The 22,612-nt window shown below is 44.0% G+C and overlaps 1 protein-coding gene across 1 annotated transcript in view; it reads left to right on the forward strand.

Moving 5' to 3' along the window:
- The window catches only part of CNGB1 (cyclic nucleotide gated channel subunit beta 1), a gene marked incomplete at its 5' end in the record, with an annotated part of 39,523 nt that overhangs the window by 7,186 nt on the left and 9,725 nt on the right, over positions 1 to 22,612 (forward strand). The window contains 11 exons of the mRNA XM_083625847.1: positions 615 to 690; positions 1,171 to 1,207; positions 7,031 to 7,163; positions 11,012 to 11,096; positions 12,823 to 13,075; positions 14,768 to 14,924; positions 15,586 to 15,702; positions 16,987 to 17,144; positions 17,983 to 18,102; positions 19,502 to 19,710; positions 21,391 to 21,441. Of these exons, the coding sequence (XP_083481973.1) occupies positions 615 to 690; positions 1,171 to 1,207; positions 7,031 to 7,163; positions 11,012 to 11,096; positions 12,823 to 13,075; positions 14,768 to 14,924; positions 15,586 to 15,702; positions 16,987 to 17,144; positions 17,983 to 18,102; positions 19,502 to 19,710; positions 21,391 to 21,441 (1,396 nt within the window). The remainder of the gene's footprint in view (positions 1 to 614; positions 691 to 1,170; positions 1,208 to 7,030; positions 7,164 to 11,011; positions 11,097 to 12,822; positions 13,076 to 14,767; positions 14,925 to 15,585; positions 15,703 to 16,986; positions 17,145 to 17,982; positions 18,103 to 19,501; positions 19,711 to 21,390; positions 21,442 to 22,612) is intronic.

Below are 22,612 nucleotides of genomic sequence, written 5' to 3' on the forward strand. Positions count from 1 at the left end.
TGACCTGGAGAAAACGGATAGAGGGAAGTTTTCCTCCTTCTCTCATAACTCTAGAATTATGTGAAGCTGAATGTTTGAAAATTCAGGGCAGATAAAAGAAAGTGCTTCTTCACACACCACACAGTTAAACTATGGAACTCACTTCCACGGGGGCAGTGATGGCCACCAATTTGGATGGCTTTAAAAGAGGATTTGATAAATTCATGGAGGATAAGGCTACTTATCTACTGTCAGAGGCAGTATATCTTTCTGAATACCAGTTGCTGGAAACCCAGGAGAGTGCCTGTGTGCTCATGTTCTGCTTGAGGGTTTCTCACAAGCATCTGATGGACCACTGTGAGATCAGGATGCTGGACTAGATGGGCCATTGGTCTCATCCAGCAGACTCATCTTATGCTCTTATGTTTCGGCTTTGTCGGGTCACCGCACTGAAGAAGAGAAGACTTCATGACTGAGGCCCTGAGATTCTGGACTTGGATGTGTCTCCTACTGGCTGAGTGTCAGATGACACATTCCTCGGAGGTGTTGGGTCTGTTGCAAGGGCTCTTCAGAGAGCTGCTAGTCCCCCGAAATTGTGAGTGTGGCTCTAATAAGGATCTTCTTCTGACCAACAGTGTTATTGACTGGTTTGTTCAGGGACTGGAGAAAGTGATGCCACAGCCTGTGACCAAAGGGAAGGAAGATGGACAGGTAAGGAAGAGTCTATTGGGTACCCATTTAATGTTCCAGTGGTGGACCAGTTTCTTCTTTTGCTGCTCCAGTGCTGTCCCAAATCATTCTGGGTAGGTAAAATGAAATGGGGGTGGAATTAAATTCAGTGGTGATCTGAGTTACTGAGTAGGATATAAATTTTGGAGATTAAATTAATTTAGGGTGACTTTTTATAGAGATGATTTAGGGGGTAATGGGTTCTGCCCCTCCAAATTTTACTCTCTTAACCACTTGTGAGGTATATTATGCTGAGAGGTGGTGACTGGCCCAAGGTCACCCAGTGAGCTTTACAACCGACTGGAGCTTTCAGCCCTGGTCTCTCAGGGTCGTAGTCTGACACACTACACCACACTTGAGAGAGGATGGTTTTGAACCTCCTTTAGGAGCTGATGGAGCAAGCAGATATGAGAGAGCAGAACTTGCCCCTTGACGTCACACTTTGTTTTCTCTCCCCAACAGAGTGCAGAAGCTGCAGACCTGGGCCCAGGGCAAGCCAGTAAGTCATAATGAGTCATTTCCCATGATGCTGTTCAGGAGGCAGCTTTTCTTAGCCATTTCTTCTCAGAGGGTTGGTCACTGATGGGCTTCTACCCCTCAGATCCAAGCAGCTTCATTTATGATGCACCTTAACACAGCTGGGGGTGGGCAGTTAAACTTTCCTTTGCAGATAGCAGAGCGAATGAAGTTGAGAAGTTCCTTTGAATGCTCCCTTATTATGTGTGAGGCAGATCTTTGCCAACCTGGTGCCCTCTGGATGTTTTGGGCCACATCTTTCCATCATACAGCCATGCCCTCTGTGGGAAGGTTCAGGGTAGCAGGAGAGGATATACTGTTTATTAATATCCTTCCTAACTTGCACTAGCAAGTTCCTTTACTTAGCAGAGTTTACTTTCCCCTTCTCGTGCACAGCAGAAAACTAGCTGCAAACTCGTGTGAGTTTAAGACAATACACAATTCAATCTGGCTTGTCCAGATTGAAATGTGTTCTAATATTTTCCTGGTGAGACCCCTTGAATCTCTCCTAAAAGAATAAAGACACCACAGTTATTCATAAGCAATAAAAAGAAAGTTTACTCACAATCAGGCAGAGCATAGTGTGATCCCTGAAGGCAGGCTTTAGGCTTAAAGTTACAAACTTATACAAACAGGTTTATCCCATAAGGGAGATGACCTGAGGGACTGCTTGGCTGGCAGCCAGCAGTTCATTCCAGGAAGTTCAAAGGATGAAAAGAAGATGGAAAAGAGAGAGGGTGGCAGCATGCCTTGTCCTTTTACCAGGTCAGGGAAGGTCACGCCCACCCACTAGTCACATGCAAGGAAGGATGCTCCAGGCCAGGAGGAACAGGAAGTTTCGACTGGCTGGACCAAACATTCCCTTGCATGTCCACTCTAGGAAAACAAGGAATGTTGCATTTGACTGCTCCCAGTGGATTACATCCCACACCCTCAACGAGTGATGGGAGTTGTAGTTCAAAACAACTGGAGGACACCAGGTTAAGGAAGGCTACTGTAATGACATTTGGTGAGTGCTGAATGAATGTTTCTGAATGGCGCCTTGTATGAGGAAGTTCAGTTAGCATCCTGAGAACTTTGCAGTGGGTGGGTGCCTTTCCATGCTGCTGATAACTGCAGCTCTTGATGTTTGCTGTGGATAATTGTTTGCTCAGCACCTCTCCCAGTTTATTTCTATGACCAGGTTGGAAGGGGAAATGCAATTGTATGGCTTGAATCAAAATGTTAGACTACTTCTCCAGCCCTCTGCAGGATGACAAGCCTTCTGTGTTTCACAGGTCAGGGATTGGAGGATCCAAACCAATTTCAGTGGCTGTTTAGCAAGCATCCTGTTAATATGACTTTAGATGTTGCTCACTGGCCTGGGTGCTAAGCTCCAGTGCATTTCTGTGGGCATGGAGAAGGGTAATACCATATATCTATATATGTATAAATTGTTCTCAAGTTTAGAGAACCAAGGGACAAAATATTTGTTGGCCACCTTCCAGGGGCCACATGCTAATGGTGGATGAGGCCAGAGGCAAAATTAGGTGAAAAGTCAGGTTTCTCTACTCCCACACACACATCTCTCCATCCTCTATACAGGCAAACAAGAGGCATTTTCACAGGTCAAGAAAACAAGTGAGTTAGTGAAAAGCACTTGGGAAGAGAGGGTAGCAGAGCCTGGGGAAGGGGGTACAGGTAACCCACCAAGAACTGGAATTGCTCTGGGGGGGTGGGGAAGCTGAGGGTTTTTGTTTTGTTTTGCTTTGCAGCATTTCAAATGGGTTTGTGTTCCCTGTGAGGCTGTGAAAACACCAGACCCCTTCCACCCCCCCCCCCAGTCCAAACTCTTTCCTTTAACTTCTTCTCCTTTTGTTTCAGGGAGCAAAGGGGCTTAAGTGCCTCTGAAACAAAGGGACACTGAAGATTTGAAGACTTCCTTTTCCAAAAAATGAAACCAACCTGAATTGGTGTTCATAATGCATCAAGGAAGAAAAGACTTTGCACGTTTTTTGTTTTTTTTTCTAAATTAAATAAAGGCTAGCTTTTAAAAGAGCAATCTGAACATGAGGTGGAGGTAGCCTTATTGCTTAGCTGGTCATGAAAGAAAAAGCAGTGTCCTATGTGAAAATCATAGAAAACATTGAATTGTAGAGTTGGAAGGGACCCTGAGGGTCATCTAAATCCAACCCCCCTGCAAAGCCACAATCTCAACTAAAGCATCCATGACAGAAGGCCGTCCAATGTCTGCTTAAAAACTTCCAAGGAAGGAGAGTCCACCACCTTCTGTGGGAGTCTGTTCCACTGTCAAACAGCTCTTACCGCCAGAAAGTTCTTCCTGATGTTTAGTTGGAATCCCCTTTCTTGCAACTTCAGTTCATTGGTTTGGGTCCTACCATCCGGAGCAGGAGAAAATAAGCTTGCTTTATGGGAGGGACCTGACAGTATCCTTAGTTTCCAGGTCCAGAACAACATTCCTGATGGAAGAATTTTAACCAAATAGGCTTCACTAGTCAGCAAGAACTGCTCCCATGTTGCCTTCCCCAACTTGGTGCCCTCTAGATGTTTTGGACCACAATGCCCTTCAGCCTCAACCAGTGTGCACACTGTCTGCGGCTGATGGCTGTTGTAGGCCAAGCACCAGGTTGGGGAAGGCAGGACTGGTTGAATCAAAGGTAGGAGAAAAGTAAAGGATGGCAATACATTTTGGATTTGGCATTGGGAGGTCAGAGACTTGGACTGGGGAGGCCTGTTTTTTATATTTTTGTATTCCCCATGTCCTTCATCCACTTTGTTTCTTGATCCAGTAGTGTTTCTCCTCCAAAATAGTCAGAAAATAGTCTTTTATTGCATTCAGGAATATATATGGCAAAGACGGGAAATGAGAAAAGCTACAACTCACCCAATATTTTTCTTTGAGTAGCTCTCTCATGTAAACAAAGTATTTCTGTCTCTTCTTCTATCAGGACATTATAGCTTTACTAGTTTGGGTTTTTTAGATCACCTTTTGGTCAATTTACAAAGCTAAAACTATTATTTAAAACACAATCCAACCATAACATCTTAATTAATGTACACAGTGTTAATAGAAACACCACAAAACCCATCAGATTAATATCAAACAGAAGCAGCAGAGGCCAGCCATCTCCTAAGGCTTTCATGCTGGGTGTTTCATGTGAAATTGATTGTTCAAGTCATGTTTTATTGGGGCCCAGTGGATGATGTGAACAACAATTTGCAATCAGCCTTTTCCCAACACTGCTTCCATCTCTTTTCTTTCTTTCTTACTACTTGCTTACTTACATAGAAAATTGGATGTTTATAAGAATGGAAGCCCAGCACAATCTCCACAGGTCTTTGTGCCCTCAGCCCTACAATCAGAAAAAGTGCAATATCCCTCAAAATCAATTGCAATCTCACCTGGAGCTTACAGCAGAGAAGCAATCAGTGTTTGGATGCTTCTCAGGAGGAAGCAGCCTTAATGGAAGTTTTCACCAGTACTCTGAACTTTGATGAAGAGGTGAATAGAACAGAGAAAGCTACCATGAAAGTTTAGGCTTTCAGCCCCCTACCTAGCGATCTAGATTTTACTTTCAGGACCACACATGTCAATGGTTTCAACATGCACCATGACCTCCCCAGAGCTATCTACTAGGCTATCCAAACAATCTGTCACAAATTAAAAGCAAAAAAATGCTCCCTTTGTAGATGAGTAACTCAAGACAGTTCATCAAGCCCACATGATGTACATATCACTGACGTTAATACAACAACCTGGTTTCTCTTTCCGAATTCCAGATGAATTCCAGACTAGCAACAGGTGAACACTATTGTCCTTCTGAACTTATTAGAAACTACACAATATATCATTATTTATTAAATTTCTATACCCCCCCCTTAATCCAAAGATCACAGGGTGGTTTACAATATTAAAACACAAAAATACATACCATAACATGAAACAAAAACAATACTGCCCCCAACAGTATATATTATCCCAGTCATTCCTCAAGGAATTCAGAGCAGTGCACATGGTTTACCCTTGTGTTCATTTTGTCCTCCTCACAACAACCCAATAAGTGGGTTAGGCTGCAAGGGAGTAACTGGCTCACTATGGCCTAGTAAACTTCATGGTCCCTCACAATGAGATTAGTTGCAATTGCTGACCTCTTTCCCTTTGCCCCCATCTGGTGGGAAGAGCTGCTGCTTTTCTTCTTTGCTTGAGGGAGAGGAAGCCTCACGTCCAGGGGCCAAAAGTGCTCTCCAATCCTCTCTCATCCAATTCATAGGACTCCATGTGTGTGTTTTTCACCAGGTTGTAAAATGTTATTGAACAACAAACATGCCTCTTGCCTGTCTGTGTGGAAGATTGAGAGGTGTGTGCAGAAAGAGAGTAGAAACCAGACTGCTACTCGAAGACAAAATTTACATACATTACTGTGTCATCTTTTGCCTCTGCTCTTGTCCACCATTGGCATGTGGGCCCCAGAAGCGATTATGGCCAGCCCTGTTTTACCTACAGAGCCCAGGGCAAATGAAGATGTCTGGTGGCACTAGTCTGGTCTCACTAGTGCTACAGTCACTTTTCTCCCAGGATGCAAGTCCACCTTAAAATTACAAGAATATAGCCCACCCCCACCCCAGGCTCCCTCCTTTCACAACCCAAAGCAGAGCAGAAACAAACTCTCTGATCTCCCCTAGTGGCTTTATCTGACTGTCCTGCTTGGGGACCCAGTAAGCGACATGCCAGATTCTTCTTCTTCAAGGGGAACAAGGAATGGATTAATCTGCCAGTTTCTGTTTCTCATTTTTCCAGTCTTAAATTCAGTTTGCCACATTTTCACATCAGTTTATGTTTTTTGTTCAGTTTTTAAAGTCATCACGAAAATTAATCAGTGCATTTCTCATATTACATGCCTTCCTCAGTGGAAGCTGGTCCATTAGGGCAAATGGGGCACTGCCCCACCAATATCACTCTGCTCTCAGCCAGACCCCACTTGCCAACCTTCTTATACTTGCAACTGATCCAAGGGGTGCTGCCGCCTATCAGCTTCCTCCTCTTTCATTTCAGTTTTGCCTTTATAGACCTCAGCAGGAAGGAGGAGGACAAAACTAGAATGATGTCAGTCTGTCACTGGCTCTGGCGCCACCTACTGTTGGTCTCCCTGCCTTCTACCCTATCAGTCCCAAAGGGCACCAGCTGTCACCACTGACACTCCTGTGTGCAATTTTGCTTAATGTTTCTGCAAGCAGTTTCCCCTGCTACATTATTTTCACAAATATACACGTTTTTATGCACACTTTGACCTGAGTTTTGTATGGATTTTTCCGGTTAGAGATCTATACCAACAAAATTCAGAAAAGTTTGCATTTTGGCTTGTGTGTTTTTTCAGCAAGTGCTGAGTATGTAGAAACTGAAGCCAACCCGTGTTTGGAACTGCCTGATATCTCAGCAAATGCACATCCCAAATTCATGTTTCGTGACAGAATGCACAGGAGGAGGCGTTGCCAGAGAAAGGTGAAGGGAGAGGTGCTTCACTTTTTGCAGTGCCTGCCAATTTTGCTGACTTCCTTCTGGCTTTGGAGTCCTGCTTGGGGCACAGGGGATAACTTAAAATTATCTGGGGGTGACATTTGCCAGAACCAAGTCAGCAACTTGAGAAGTTTGGTGTCTGAAGAGGACAGAATCGCTGCCTGCCGAAGAGGGACACAATGAAGGTGATCCCATTTGGGCTTTGCCACTTAGCATCTGTGCCTATAAATAATTAGATGGATCTTCTTGCCCAGTGGTCCCTAACCTGATGCCTTCACCATTTTATTTCAGCCTGCACCTTTCCCACAAGACAAAGCCATGTGGAATTCTTGGTGGAAGACCATGAAATCCAAGAGGAAGTGATGTGTTGGTGTGGCACAGCTGAGTGGACTGTGGGGGCACCTCCCAGCCCCCCAAAGCAGAGGTAGGAAGCCAAAGCAGGGGAAATAGGAGGAAGAATATCTGTTGCTGTATAACTTGGCAACTAGGGTTGCCATATTTCAAAAAGTGAAAATCTGGACACAAAAGTTGTTGAGCTGTTTGTTTATTTTTTGCAAAATCTCAAAAAAAGTTTTTGCGCTATTTTTAAGGGAATTTGCTGCCATGAGTTGCCATACACCAGAGGTTTCCCGGACATGTTAACATTGGTAACGAATAGAGATGTTAAGGCACTCAGAGGACCTCTCTCTGCCACAAAGGTCCTGAATTCAAACAAAGGCCATGGATTCTTCTTTGCCCTTCCTCTAAACATAAAGGCACAGCTTGCTCTGTCTCTGAACTGCCATTTAGATTGTGATTTGCTACATTGCTCTGTGGAGAAAACAGCATGTTCAAAGCTCTGCTTTGCTATTTCTTTCAATGTGCAGACCCTCCCCATAACCGATGTTTCCTTTGTGATGAGGGAAAGAGGCAGGACCAGTTCAGTATATTTTCTTGAGGCAAAAGATAAAATGGTGCCTCTCCTGTTTCCTACACAAAAGTGAAACAAGGCTTCAGTACTTCATACTTCAGTGCTGGAGACAGGACAGCATCTTCCGCTGTCTCCTCTCAGATGTTGTTGGACTACAACTCCCATCACCCTTATCCACTGGCCATGTTGGTTGTGGTTGATGGGAGCTGGAGTCCAACAGTACCTCGAGGGCAGAATGTCCTCCATCCCTCTGTTAAAACATAAACACAAGGGTTTTCATTCACTTGATCCATCCCTTTATGCTCATATAACTTAATGCAGATGTGGTCAGATCGCTCAATCAAAACCTGTCTCTGTGTTCAGAGTTGGCAACCAAAAACTCTGGCCTGTTCCTGAGCACGGAGATCATGCTTGCGTACACATTATAGCTTTAAAGCCCATTCCATCCTTTCCCTCAAATAATTATGGGCACTGTAGTTTGCTGGGAATTGTAGCTCTGTGAGGGGTAAGCTACCATGCCCAGAATTATTTCAGGGAAAGAATGTGCTTGGAATGTGCTTTACAGGTACAGAGTGCACACAGCCCATGCCAGTCATGAAATTGACCAGATATTTTTTTCCAAAGGAAGGAAAAGCTCCTGTACCAGATGCATAATTGATAGGAAGGTAGCTTTTCCTTCTTTAGCAGAACCCTGCTAAAAGGCAACTATCAGTGATCAAGTTAAAAGGTCAAATTCTGACAGAAGGATACATTTTATTTATTAAATCTATATCCTTTCCTCTGCACAACAACCCTGTAAAGTGGAGTAGGTTGACTGGCAGTGAGCTTCATGGCAGAGTGGAGATTTGAACCCTGGTCTCCCCAGTCCTAGCCCAACACTCTAGCTGCTATGCCACACTGGCATTCGTCTCATGATGAATGCTAGATTTATCATGTGTGGACTAGACAATAAAATAATTAGTCTTTAAGCAGCCTTAGATCTGCAACAAACTTGAAAGGCTTATTTTTCTGCGCTCCCTCCTCAGATGGAGGCTTCTATTAGCAAAGTACATTCAAGGGCTTGCCTATTATGTGTGGTGCCTAGTAACCAGGCTGTGACCCGTTTTCCTCCCTGGCAACTGCTCAGCTTCTCCTAGCAACAGCATCCCTTTGGTCCCTCAATGTTCCTCTGTTGAAGCAGGGAGGGGGGATATCTTAGGGAGCGGGCTATGAGAGCTCAGTGTAGTTAACAGGAAATAGGATCTGCATCTAAACTGAAGGCAAAGCAGACACAGGAAAGAGTCAAAAGTCTCAATCTTGGAGCGGTTGCCGATTATTTGAAAAATACATTCATTAAGAGAAGGCTTTCAAGATTAGCAGAGCATCACAGGGCTGAATATAAGCATGGCTTGACGTGCTATACGCTCAGGGGAAACATGGTTTGAAAAGGTGAGTTTTGGGTTTGTTTTTTTCTTTTGCAAAATATTTCTGAGGGGTCCAAAGGCAAAAAATGAGGGAATAAGTTAAAGATTTTTAGAAAGGTCGCTGTGTTTGCCTGTTGTTGCAAAACCAACAAGGAATCTTTTGGCACTTTAGACGCCAACAAAATTATTATGGCACAAGCTTTCGGTGTACACTACATTCCACTTCATCAGTTGCATGAGGTATTATATTGAGTTGCAGGTGCCTCTATACATGCTTGTGGAGGAAAGAATTGCAAACGGTGAATGAGAGATAGTACCTTAATGAACGCAACTGTAAACCTCAGTGTTTTGTTTGAGCAAATTTGATTTAATGTGTTTTGTTGTGCAATCAGACCCTGTGGCAAGGAATGATGTTTTGGCTGAAGGAGTCAGCAGGGTGCTTGTTTCGTTTACTAGCAATGTGCCTGCTTTGTGAGGGGTGGGGATACGCCGAGAAAGAGCTTGCATATTCTTTGGACTGCTGAGTGTGTGCAATGAGCCTCTGTATATGCTGTGGACAGAGACACATTGCAGCCCATGGAGGGTGGGCAGGTTTTGTCCTCACTACAGCAGTGTCAACAAATGCTATGGGCTAAGGTTACCAGATTTTTTTCAATGAATCCGGGGACACTTTTCAACTTCAATTGATTTTTGTATGGGGGCTGATTTGTAAATCTGGGGGCTGTCCCTGGGAAATGGGGACGTCTGGTAACCTTACTATGGGCTGCATCCTCCAAAGCTATCTCTACTCAGAGCAGACCCATTGAAATGAACAAACCTGACTAACTTAGCTCCGTTAATTTTTTGAACGTGTTGACTACTCTGAGTAAAACTTAGTTGGAAACGACCTCTTGCTGTTCTTCTCCCCATAGGAATGAGTAGCACCAATTCATTTAAATAGAAGAGAGAATGGGGTGCAATCGTGGACAAAGGAGGAGGCAGAGGCCAGGCTTGATCTGCTTTGCTAGGCCTGTCTTGGGTTCAGTTTCTTTGTCATGCTGGTGTGTGACACAGTGTTGAGGGGGACAGGCAGAGAGGGGGGAACACATTCACACCATACATCTGAAGCACCATGCTACAAATTTAAATAGTATTGAGGCTCCTATTCCCCTCACTGAACAGTTCCCAGAGTGGTTTAATAGGTAGTCCCTCTACCCAGAGAACTCTGGGAACTGTAGCTCTGTGAGGGGAAGTCAGTCCTCCTAACAAGTCCAAGCACCCTGAACAAACTACACTTCCCAGAATTCTTTGGGGGAAGCCATGATTGTTTAAGGTGGTAACATAGTGCTTTAAGTATATTGTATGAACATAGCCTGAGAAGGTGAGAGAGTCATCCTTGTTAGTAGGTGTTATGTACTGAGTTGAATAGGATCCAAAATGCAGCAGTCTGATTGGTCCTAGAACAATAGGATCCAAAAGGCAGCAGTCTGATTGGTCCTAGAACAATAGGATTCAGAATGCAGCAGTCTGATTGGTCCTAGAACAATGCAGCAGTATGATTGGTTGGCAGGAACCACCCAATCATGCTCCAGATAGAAGTGAATCCACAACCTGATTGGCTTACAGTAGAATTCCGGAATTAGCCAATCATGTGCAGCCCATTGTGTAAATAATGTATATAAAGCAGATGCTTTGAGGGGACTTTCATTCATTCCTCCTCACCACTATGAGCTGAATAAAGAGCATGAAATCACTTTGCGACTCTGAGTATATTTCAGTAGGAATGCCAAGAACCAGGCACTGGCCACCTTTGCTGTGGGCCTATATAGTCGATATTCAGATGGAAAGCTGCTCTGTAAATCTCCTTATTCTTCCAGGGCATTTCTAACACACATTAACTTCAATATGACAAGAAGATCCCTGGGACTTCAGGGTTTGTTAATCATTGCTGTCTGACTGTCTCTCTTTTGTCCCTTATAGGGGTGCCTCTGATAGCTGCACCTTCGTGGTAGCTGCTTCAGGCAAAGTCAAGGGGTTTGATGCCAACTTAGGCCCTTTACCACAGGTAGGTAGGTTGGTTGGTTATTTATTTATAAAAGCTATTTTATACCCAGTCTTTTGTCCCCTAAAATGGCCCCATAAGATGGCTTTATAAAATAGGGAAGGGGCACACTGTCACAACATAACAAAAGTCTGTTTTAGACAGAACCTGAGTTTTCAAAACAGGAAATGTTCTTCAGAATAATGTTGTGGGTTTTTTGTTTTTGTTTTTAAATTAAGGTAGAAGAGGAAGAAACTGAAGCAGCCTTAGTTACACCTCAAGGTACTGTATATAGAATGCGCCTGGTCCAATTCTGTGCAGGCCTGCAATGTGGACACAAAGCTCTGAGCAGGCAAGAGCTGTCCTGTACTCTTCCAGTGAGCATACACAGAGTGTTTGGCCTAAGGCAGCCTTCACCAGCCTGATGCCCTCCAGATGTTTAGGGCTACAACTCCTGTCAACTGCAGCCAGTATGGCCAGTGGCCAGGGATGATGGGACTTGTGGGCCAAAACATCTGGGTGGCACTGGGCTGGTGAAGGTTGGTATTGGACAATTTTTGAAAGCATATGACTCTTGAGTGTGCAGACACAGACGTGAATGTTGAATTATAAACCAAAAAGGTTGCATCATGGTCATGAAATCTCCAGCTGTTGCAAAGCTGGTCACAGAGACCAAGAAGTCCAACAGGGCAATAAGGAACATTTTAGGGGACTGAGTTTGTAAAACAGCATGAAGCTGCACAAGCTCTTTGGGGAATGAGTGGTGGTGTAACAGCCACATCAGAATTTGCCCCTGAAGTGACTCCATTTGCATGTTTGTGCGCCTTCAAAATACAGTATTGTTACAGGCTACCCCAATCCCTGTCAAGCTGTGCACAGGATTCCAGGGGTCTTGGCCCTCAACCAGGGCCTATGCTCCTTTGGAGAATTGAAGACGTGTTGGAAGCTGCTGTAGCTTTAAGAAATAAGATTTATCCACAAATTTGTACCTTCAGTACAAATGGAGTCTAGATGTTACAGCAGGATCATCTCAAGAGGAACTTGTTCCTCACAGCAGTGCAGTGCTGGAATCCAAGGCCCAGTTACCCTGACAATTTTCCAAATCTCCTGTCTGTCTTCATACCTTCGGGTGGGGGGGAGGACAGTTCTCTTGCATTGCCAATGTCCCTCAATGGCACTTTATTGTTTCTTAATGACCCTAGCTTGGCCAGGTCATTTTCCTAGCCCAGGAATTCCTCTGCAGGTTGTATATACCCTTCATATCCCAAATAAACAAAATCTTACCATTTATTAATTTCTAGGGTTTAGGGTGGTCTCCACCCCAACTTATAAACATATAATCACATCTTACATATTGGTTCAGTACATAAGGGTTTCAGATGTATATGAAAACTAGTATACTCAAACATCCCCTGTGTGAGCATCCCTAGCCTTCCAGAGCAGCATACTGAGCAGTCCTTGCCCCCTCCAAAGTGGAAGCCTTAAAAGCTCTTCCCATGCTAGGAAAAGTTCTCCACCTTGCATGAATTTAACTTGCAGAATTTCAACCAACTGACCTTCAACCACGTATCATTGAAGTTGCACGAGTTAAATGAGATCATACTGTAGTCAGTGATGGTTGTGTATAACACACACACGCACACATACGAAATGGCTGGTTTGGAACTGGGCAACACCATTTTTCTCATGTGATTTTATGTTTGCTTTGTTGCAGCTTCAGATCCCCTTGGCCCTTGCTTGGAGCCTCTAGCTGCCTAGCCCCACCATGTCCAAGCAAAACCGCGACGTTGAGTTAGCCCGCCTGGTGCATGACAAGCCACTCAGTCATCCTAGCTCCTCCCCCTCCCGTCGAAGCCTAGCCGAGCAGCTGCCCAACGTCCCCAGCTACCGCTCCACCACTGCCGCTACCTCCCGCATCCCTGTCCTTGTCGCCAGAAAGCAAAAGGCTGGTGTGACGAACCCCAGTTTTTTGAAGGAAGAAGGGTCATCTTCTCACACCCAGGGTAACGTAGCATTTGCCATGGCTTTGTGCATGCAGCTTTGTGTGTCAGGCTTCCTTCGTTTCGTCTGCCTGTGTGTGTCTCTTGTGTCTGCTTCAATACATGTACATCCAGTAGCCATAACTTCCAGACGTGTAGCTGTGATTCAGTTTTGCATCAAAAGAGAAAAGGCCAAGAGTTGCTCTGCTGTGCTGAAGGTTGCAAATGGCCTTGCTTCACAAATTGCTCTATTGAAGGTGGCAGGCAAGACCTGTCCCTTTTGGGTATACCTTTTAGAGTAGGGGTGGAGAACCATTTCTGCCTAGCAATCCAGATGCTTATGTGCCAACTCTGGAGCCCCCCAATTTAAAAATACATATTTTTATTTTAAAAATTAAAAAGCAAATGTAAACCAAACACAACTGGGCAGTTGTTCCATTGATATTGAAAACAGTCCGAAATGAATTCAAGGAGCATTAATATGTATAGCATGGTGAATGCAGTTTTGAGAGGTAGGTGGGTGGGGCTGTCCACCTGTCAATCACCTAAAGCCATAGTGACATCAGGTGACACTGTGCTTTGAAGTCCCATTGTTGGGACTTCAAAGCACAGTGCGGGGGATGTTTGAAAGCTCTTTTGCAAATAGCCCTGTGCTGCTTTTTGAAGAAGCTAAGTTAATTAATTTTGAAGAAATAATAATTCACAATATATTTTAAGTTACAGATAGGTAGCCGTGTTGGTCTGCCATAGTCAAAACAAAAAAAATTTTTTCCTTCCAGTAGCACCTTAAAGACCAACTAAGTAAGTTCTTGGTATGAGCTTTCGTGTGCATGCACACTTCTTCAGATACCTGAAGAAGTATCTTCAGGTATCTGAAGAAGTGTGCATGCACATGAAAGCTCATACCAAGAACTTACTTAGTTGGTCTTTAAGTATATTTTAAAATATTGCATAAAAGCTTGCTTGGAGTTTGCACTAAGTTATTATCTCTGAAAAGTAATATGTACTTCCTATCACTACAGGAAGGAATAATCAAACCTCTTGGTGTTTGAAACTTTTCATAGCAATAATTGTACATCTGAATGCATTTATACCTTCCAGTTAATTATTCCTGTTAGTTCTACAAGATAGTTATCTAAATACAAAAGGGTATCAATATGAATCTATGACACAGTTTAACATGATAACACAGAATCAACAAGATGATATAAACATTTACTTTATCAGGGTATTATAACTAGAATTTATACTCTAAATATTAAATATATTTTATTTATTTTATTTCAACCAATTATATACTATGTAATTACAAACAGTATACAAGAACAGTGTACAATCAACACAATCAGTTGAAAGTATTAAAAATTAAAATATTTTGAATTGGTTCATGAAAAATAATAACACAAAAACTTTGTTTTATTTTTTTTAAAAACCCACAAAATTTATTATATACTTTGGCCATAGTATAATTTGAATTGCATGGAAAAGAAACTGTATAAACCTGGGATAGGACATTTAAGAGGTGGCTATGTTTACTGAAGGTGTCTGAAAATACAGTTGGGAATTAGGATTTTGTAGTTTCAGGTGTCTTTTGATCAGTAAAGGACCTACATCTTGAACATTTTGCTATGAGGAGCCTCTGCTAGTGATGCATCCACTGGTTTTATCTGTCTTCTTGTTTTCTTCTGGCTCATTTCATATATTTTCTTGCCAAAGGACGGCCATCAGGGAGATACCCCACTGTGAACATCAAGAATAGGAATCCCAAGAATGGCTCTTCAGGGCTGCCAGTATTTGCCGGCCGTGCTCAGACCTCACCACCAAAGAAACCCCAAACCCTCACTGTACCGGTTATAGCCAAGGCTCCCAAGAGGTATGCACCCATAATGTTTTAGAACCTAAAGTCCAAAAACCTGTCATTTAGCATCCATGCAGATTCTTGATTTATCGAGGAGCATTGACTTGTAACTGGGATACAAACCTGGGATAAGCATTTGCATACCTTTGGGTACACAGCTGGGGTGCATAAATGGGTTTAAAGCTTATGTCGGAGCTGATCCAATATCTTCCCACTGGCTGAGGCTGATGGGAGTTGTAAATCTGCAATGTCTAGAGGGCAAGAGGCCAGCAAAGGCTGAATTACCCTATGGGCCAACAACTAGTTGCTAACTTCTTTGTTTGTTATTTATTTTGTTTTTCTGTCAAGTGTCCTAAATCTGTCTGCCACTCTGTTACAGTGGTTTCTTTCTAAAGACTCGGGGTGCCTTTTATGGGCAACCTTTAATCTGCTTGCACCTTATTAGTTCTCCGAATCTTAATTTTTTGTCTTCCAAATAACATTAGTTTGTGATCACAGCTGAGCTACCAGGGCCAAGGACAATCTCACAGCTGAAGCTGCTGTTTCAAGGCAGCAACAGCAAGACATTGATACTATCAGTGTGGACTAAATTTAGGACTCACTTTTTTAAATGAAGAGAATGTTCTGATTGTGTGTACCAAAAAATACCTGACCTCTTTCTTTCCCCCCATTTCAGGAGGAAACGCTCTTCCCAGGAGGAGAGTGTGGAGGAGCTGAAAGTGCCATCTCCAAGCCCTTCACCAGTCAAAGCTTGGCCAGACCTTGCCAGTCCACAGAGAGAAGGATCACTTTGGTACAACACTAGAGACTTTCATTTATACGTGGCATTTATATTCTACCCTTTCTCCAAGAAAGTCAGGGCAGCAAACATGGGGTTCTTACATGTTATCTTTGCAGTATGTTTACATCAAACAAGAGCTAGTTTGACCTCACTGCATCTTTAGCATGTAGTAGCTTAGTTTGTTTGGTCTGCAGACCATAAACATCAGATACAGTGTAGGGTTAGCAAGACAAGCGCAGCGTTTTTAGAAAAAGTGCAAGATATGCTTTCCCTTGTAAGTGTCCAGCAGTTCCTAAGAACATAAGAAGAGCCTGCTGGATGAGGCCAGTGGCCCATCTAGTCCAGCATCCTGTTTTCTCACAGTGGCCAATCAGATGCCTCTGTGAGAAACAGGCAAAGAAGACCTGACCTCCAGAACACTCTGCCCTTCTGTAGCTTCCAGCAACTGATATTCGGAGGCATAGCAATCATGGCTACTAGTCATTGATAGCCATATCCTCCTTATTTTATAATAGGCTGCAGGAGAAGGCTGCATGACAGACTTTGCTAGAGTGTACTCCAGCCCTCCAGGCTGCAAAGCAAAGAATGTAATGAATGAAAGTCAAGCCACACTGAAAAGCTACCCACCAGTCAGTAAGAAACCTATAATTCATCTGCCTATAGCCTCCATCCCAACTTGGTGGTGCCCTTCAGATATTTTGAACTACAGCAGCTATTGGTCCTAGCTAGCCACCCCAGTCATATGATGCTGAAGTTGATGGGAGCATAGCCACACTGGCCGGGGCTGATGGGAGTTGTAGTCTAAAACATCTGGAGGGCACCAAGATGGAGAAGACCTACAGCTTGGCATGTGGGAGAAATTAGGTTTCAGTTCACAATTTATGTACCTAATTCGTGATTCCCAAAATAATCCACAATTTGAAACGAGGTGAACCTTCTAAATCCTCACTTCTCTGAATTTTGCAAACCTATCAAAATATGAGTACGTACAAAATGTGTATATTAGAGCAAAGTGCGTAAAATGCATATATTATTGAAAACAACATACGAAACTGTATTATATTAGAGAAAATTGCTTGCAAATATTGGTATATTAGGCACAATGGCATTTAAAAAATGTGTATATGAGGAGAAATGGTCCCTCCTTCACTACAACTTGCTAAAATTGGGCCTAGAATTAATTAATATAGCATTGTTCAATGAAAAGGTTTTCATTCATAATATCACTTCTGGTGATTATAGCATTAAGCAATGGGAAAGTTTTCATTCATAATATCTGGCCTGGTTTTACTATAGTTTGCCAGATCGCAGCAGCTCAACAGCAAGCCAAAACAGTGCAGTTATCAATGACCGTCTGCAAGAACTGGTGCGTCTCTTTAAAGACCGAACAGAGAAAGTGAAAGAGAAATTGATTGACCCAGATGCTTCTTCTGACGAGGAAACCCCCGTGGCGTGTAAGTGAGACCAGCACCATCTATTACAAAACTTGAAGGCTCTCCTTTCTCGGGGGGGGGGGGTCCTGTGTCTAGCAGGGGGTTAAAGATATTCAACCTATTTCTGAAACATCTCTCTGCTCCTTGTCACCTTCTGACAAGCTCCTTTTCAAGGGTTGCCAATTGCTTATTGCAACATGACTTTTGAGGTTTCTGAAGCCATAGTGCACTTACTTAACTGAAGCATAAATAAGCTTTGCAAAGCTTGGACTCAATCAAACTAGCACTTTGCAGCAGGGATTTAGCTTCTCTTCAGCTTCCTTAGGATGCGCAGCATAAGCTTTGCTGGACCCTGATAGCTGACCCCGATGGCTGCTATGTCAAAGGTCTTGCTGATTAGCAAATGGGCGCAGCAACTTTCCAGACACACACTCTCTCTCCATCCTTTGATACCAGGTTCTTCTAGGCGAAGCAGAAATCAGCTGCATGTAAAAACTGACTCTGGGTGTGAGTTGGGGGGGGCATGACCATCACCAGAGGATGGGTAACTTGAGCACCAAAGTACATGGAGGCCTTCTGTGTCTAATGATTAAAGACTCAGAAGCAGCATTTCCCAACCTGATGCCCTCCAGACATTTTGGACTCTTGGTCCTATCCACCCCAGTTGGCTTGAGCTGAGGGGAGTTGCAGTCCAAAACATCTGGAGGGCACCACAGTGCCCAAGCATGTGCAGAGATTTTTTATTCTCGTTGAATAACTGCAGCCTCTGCACACCTAGTATCAATTAAGATGGTCAAAGGCTGGCTAAAAGCAATGGTTTTGATTCCAAAGTTTGCCTGGTTTTCACTTGTTCCCATAGCACCTTCCAAAGAAAAGCCTCCAGAAGAAAAAGAGGGAGCAAGTGAGAAGGGTGGAAAGAAGCAAAGTCCCCCACGTGCAAGAAAATGCCAGTTCCCTAGCAGCATTGACCCGCTCACCAGTGAGTACCTGGAATGGGTTTTTGACCGAAGAGCCTGCTGTAGAATATTAAGCAGGGGGGGGGATGGCCATGTCAGTAGCTCGTCCTACTCTTGAGTAGGACCCTGGCAGAGACACATGCCCGACTGACATGTTCTCTCCCTCCTGGTCTTTCATTTGGGAGCTTCAACAGCTTTCTTCTGCCCAAACATTACAGCGACCGATGCCAACAGACATCGGCACACTTAGGGATCCGCAGAGTCTTCGCAGCTTGCGTAACAGACCTCAGCAACTCAGCATTTTGGCTAATCTACTTTATTTACATATAAACACACCTGGAGCACTGCAACATGGCTCCCTCTCTCTCTAGCATCAGACAGCAGAGAGAGTGAACAAAGGACAAAAGTCCCACTTCACGGAACACAGTAACACAAACATCCTGTCTCCGTCACTTCCCACTTTGTGGAGTCAAAACAGACACCGTCATGTGATAGACAAAAATCCCATGACTGCAATCATGGAGCAGGAATTCTAACAGGAACAGGCCAGAGGCTGATGGGCAGGTTGCTTGATGCTGAGCATCTCTTTTTGGAAACAGGCACTGAAGAGGGATAAAGCAGTGAACTCCATTTTTAAGTCAGCCAACTTCATTCAAACCTCCTGAATGATCCTTTGGATAAGTCCACACTCCTTCAAATTGCACTATAAAGTGCTCAGCTAAAAAATAAAATACCAAAATGCATTTAAAAGGTGCATTTTAGTACAAAATACATTTAGAAATTCACAAATATTCTATATGTGCTTTGTGACATAACACATGTGTTTGTATTGTAATACAAATTTACATACCTCTTTTAAAATATTGGAGGTTAATATGGAAATGGGATGGAGTGGAATTGTGAAGATGCATTCAAAATTGACAGAGACCAGAAATAGATTGTTTCATCCATTCCAAACAATTCAAATGCGAACAGAATCAAATTCCTGCTCCATCCCTACCTGGAATCCCTAGGCCAGTGTGTAGATGTCCCCAGATTTTCAGATTTTCAGATGGAGACCTAAGGCTGAGAGATAAATGCTTGTCTAAGGCCACCCAGTGAGTTCACGATTAAACTGAGAGGTGGGTGCTGGAATGGCTCCATCTCTTAATCAACTTTATTCATAGCAAAAAAAAGCACTATAGTGGAGAACATTCATGGAGCACATTTATGGTTGAGAACTACTAAAACAAAGTTCTCATTCTCTGATCCCGCAGGAACTGGTTTGCCTTCTATTTTGAGGTCCTGTTATTTTGGACCCCCATGCTGCTGTGCTCAGTTCCTATAATTCCACTGAGTTACCCTAAACAAGAGAAGCAGGATAAGTTCTTGGCAACTAGCAGAGCTCCTGAGTCTGTTCTGGGTTTTCCCCTCCCACTCTAGATCTGATGTACATCTTGTGGCTCTTCATTGTGGTTTTGGCATGGAATTGGAACTGTTGGCTGATTCCAGTCCGCTGGGCTTTCCCGTTCCAAACACCTGCAAATGTTTATTACTGGATGGCTGTGGACTATTTCTGTGACCTCATCTACATTTTGGATATCAGCATCTTTCAGGTCCGCCTGCAATTTGTCCAAAGAGGAGACATCATAGTAAGTGACACCCATAAGGCCTTTGTTCTATTGGATTAGCCCCTGACGTTTTGGGACGCGGGTGGCACTGTGGATTAAAAGGGACGCGGGTGGCGCTGTGGGTTAAACCACAGAGCCTAGGACTTGCCAATCAGAAGGTCGGCGGTTTGAATCCCCGCGACAGGGTGAGCTTCTGTTTCTCGGTCCCTGCTCCTGCCAACCTAGCAGTTCGAAAGCATGTCAAAGTACAAGTAGATAAATAGGTACTGCTCCGGCGGGAAGGTAAACGGCGTTTCCATGTGCTGCTCTGGTTCGCCAGAAGTGGCTTAGTCATGCTGGCCACATGACGCCAGCTCCCTTGGCCAATAAAGCAAGATGAGCGCTGCAACCCCAGAGTCGTCTGCGACTGGACCTAATGGTCAGGGGTCCCTTTACCTTTTAGTCCTTGAGAAAGCCAAGCATTATGAGGAAACCAGGCCTTATGGGGAACAGTTGAGGGAGCTGGGAATGTTTAGCCTGGATAAGAGAAGACTGAGGGCCTTTCACACTTCTACTTGTCCTGTGCATGGGAAGCATGGATCTGAACACTTTCCTGCTTGTCCCATTCCTTTGCTCCACCACTTTCCCCGAGAAAACACACTCCTTAGCACTAAATTGGAGCAGACAGCAATCCGCAGAAAACCTGACTGCAGTTTGTTCTGATTCAGTGCTAAACCACAGGTTTCCCCAGGGGAAAGCTATATGAGATTATAGCCATATTCAAATATCTAAAGGGCTGTGACACAGAAAATGGAGCAAGCTTGTTTTCTGCTGCTTGAACAAATAGATTCAAATTACAAGAAAGGAGATACCAACTAAACAGTAGGAAGAATTTTATGATGGTGAGAGCTGTTGCACAATGGACTGGACTACCTCAGAAGGTGGTGGGCTTTCCTTCATTTGAGTTTTTTAAACCAAGGTAGGATGGCCATCCTTCAGGGATTCTCTAGTTGAGACTCCTGCTTTGCAGGAGGTTGGGCTAGAGCACCCTTTGGGAACCATCCAGTGCTACAATCCTATGGGCTTATCCACACTTCCTCTTGTCCCACTGCTTCCCCCTAGGGAAACGATTCTTTCGTGCTCATTAGGAACAAACAGCAATTTGGGTTTTCTATGGATTGATGTTGGTTTCCAATTTATCACTAAAGAACAGGTTTTCTCTGGGAATATAGTGGGGCAAGGGGGAAATTGTTCAGACCCATGCTTTCTAGGCACAGGCCAATGTGGATGAGCCCTGTGATTCTGTGAAAACCCTGTGTGGCTAAAGATCACAAACCATAAATGAAGAACCTGTGGCTCTCCAGATGTTGTTGAACTCTCTACTTCCAACAGCCAGCACACCCGATAGTCAGTGATGATGAGAGTTAGGCTCCAACAATGTCTGGAGGGCCACAGGTTCCCCAGCCCTGCCATTGGGCAAGCTTATTTATCTTCACCGTCCAAGGACCTCTCTTAGCTGTGGACACTTTGGATCTGACAGAAACAGCCAGTGTGGGGGTACCCATAATATATTTTAAATTTTGGTTGGTGGACAGGCTTTCATTCCTTGCTTCTTTCCTGGCTGTGTGGCTGCCCATTATTTGCAAATCTCTGATGGATGCATCTCTTCTTCCGCTATGAAACAAGTGGTGATGCCTCCTCTCCTTTTGCCTCCTCTTCCAGACTGATAAAAAGGCCATGAGGAAGAACTATCTGAAGTCAGGCCGCTTCAAGGTCTGTACCATTTTCCTTACTTGTTTTAATTCAGCATTCTGCCAGCTGGCACCCTCCAGATGTTTTGGACTACAACTTCCATTGTGCCCCCTCCCCAGCTGTTTAGGGGCACCTGTTTGGGGAAGGCTGTCGTATGTAAAATGATCGGTGCCTAGAAATTAAGAGTTGCATCATTTTAGTTCAACTACAGCAATTTTAGTTATATGAAGCGCTCATCCATGCCACAATCAAATATTAAAATGGTAGGTTTTTTAATATATAATTCACTTATGTAAACAAATGTGCTTTGCAAAGTTGCAAACAGTCCTACTTTGAGGAGACTTTTAAGTTCAAGGTCTGGACAGGGCTGAACCTGACAAATATCTGGAATCTCCTGATGAAGGATCTCAGTACAGAAGAAACCACCTGGGGCTCTGAGCCCCTGGTGGTTTCTCCTGATGGGGACCTTACTCAAAGAGTTTGGCTGGCCTCTTTCATCACAGGATGCCACTGTGTTTTGTTTTACATGCAACATTGTCCCTCCTGCTGTCTTTTCTCCCATCTTCCTGTTTCCCAGGCTCTTGCCTTGAATATCTTTCCTCTCCGCTGTCCCTTTGCACTGTTTCATCTCCTGCTTGCTGCTTTTCACCCCCTCCCTCTTTCCGGCTCACCTCTGGGGCTAAGAGCCCCAGGCCCTTCCATCTTTTTCCTCTTCCTGTTTTTCCCTCCTCCTTGTTGTCCTCGCAGAGACAGCAGAAATGTCCCTTTTTAACTTGCCTCTTTCCCTTCTAGTTTCATTTATTTATTATTACATTTATATCCCACCTTTCCTTAATGTAGCTCAGAGTGGTGTGGTCTTCCCCCTTCCCATTTAATCCCCACAACAGCCCTATGAAGGACGTCAGGCTGAGAGACAGTGACTGGCTTAAGGTTACCCAGTGAGCTTCATGGCCAAGTGAGGATTTGAGCTCTGGTCTCCCAGGTCCTATCCTGGCACTCTAACCACTACAACAGCCCTATGAAGGAAGTCAGGCTGAGAGACAGTGTCTGGCTTAAGGTTACCCAGTGAGCTTCATGGCCAAGTGAGGATTTGAGCTCTGGTCTCCCAGGTCCTATCCTGGCACTCTAACCACTACACCACGCCTGGCCTCTACCTCATCCCTCTGTTCCCCTTGCATCTCTTCCCTTGCCC

This window comes from Podarcis filfolensis (assembly GCF_964270895.1).
Source record: "Podarcis filfolensis genome assembly, chromosome: 8".
Classification (NCBI taxonomy): Eukaryota; Metazoa; Chordata; class Lepidosauria; order Squamata; family Lacertidae; genus Podarcis; species Podarcis filfolensis.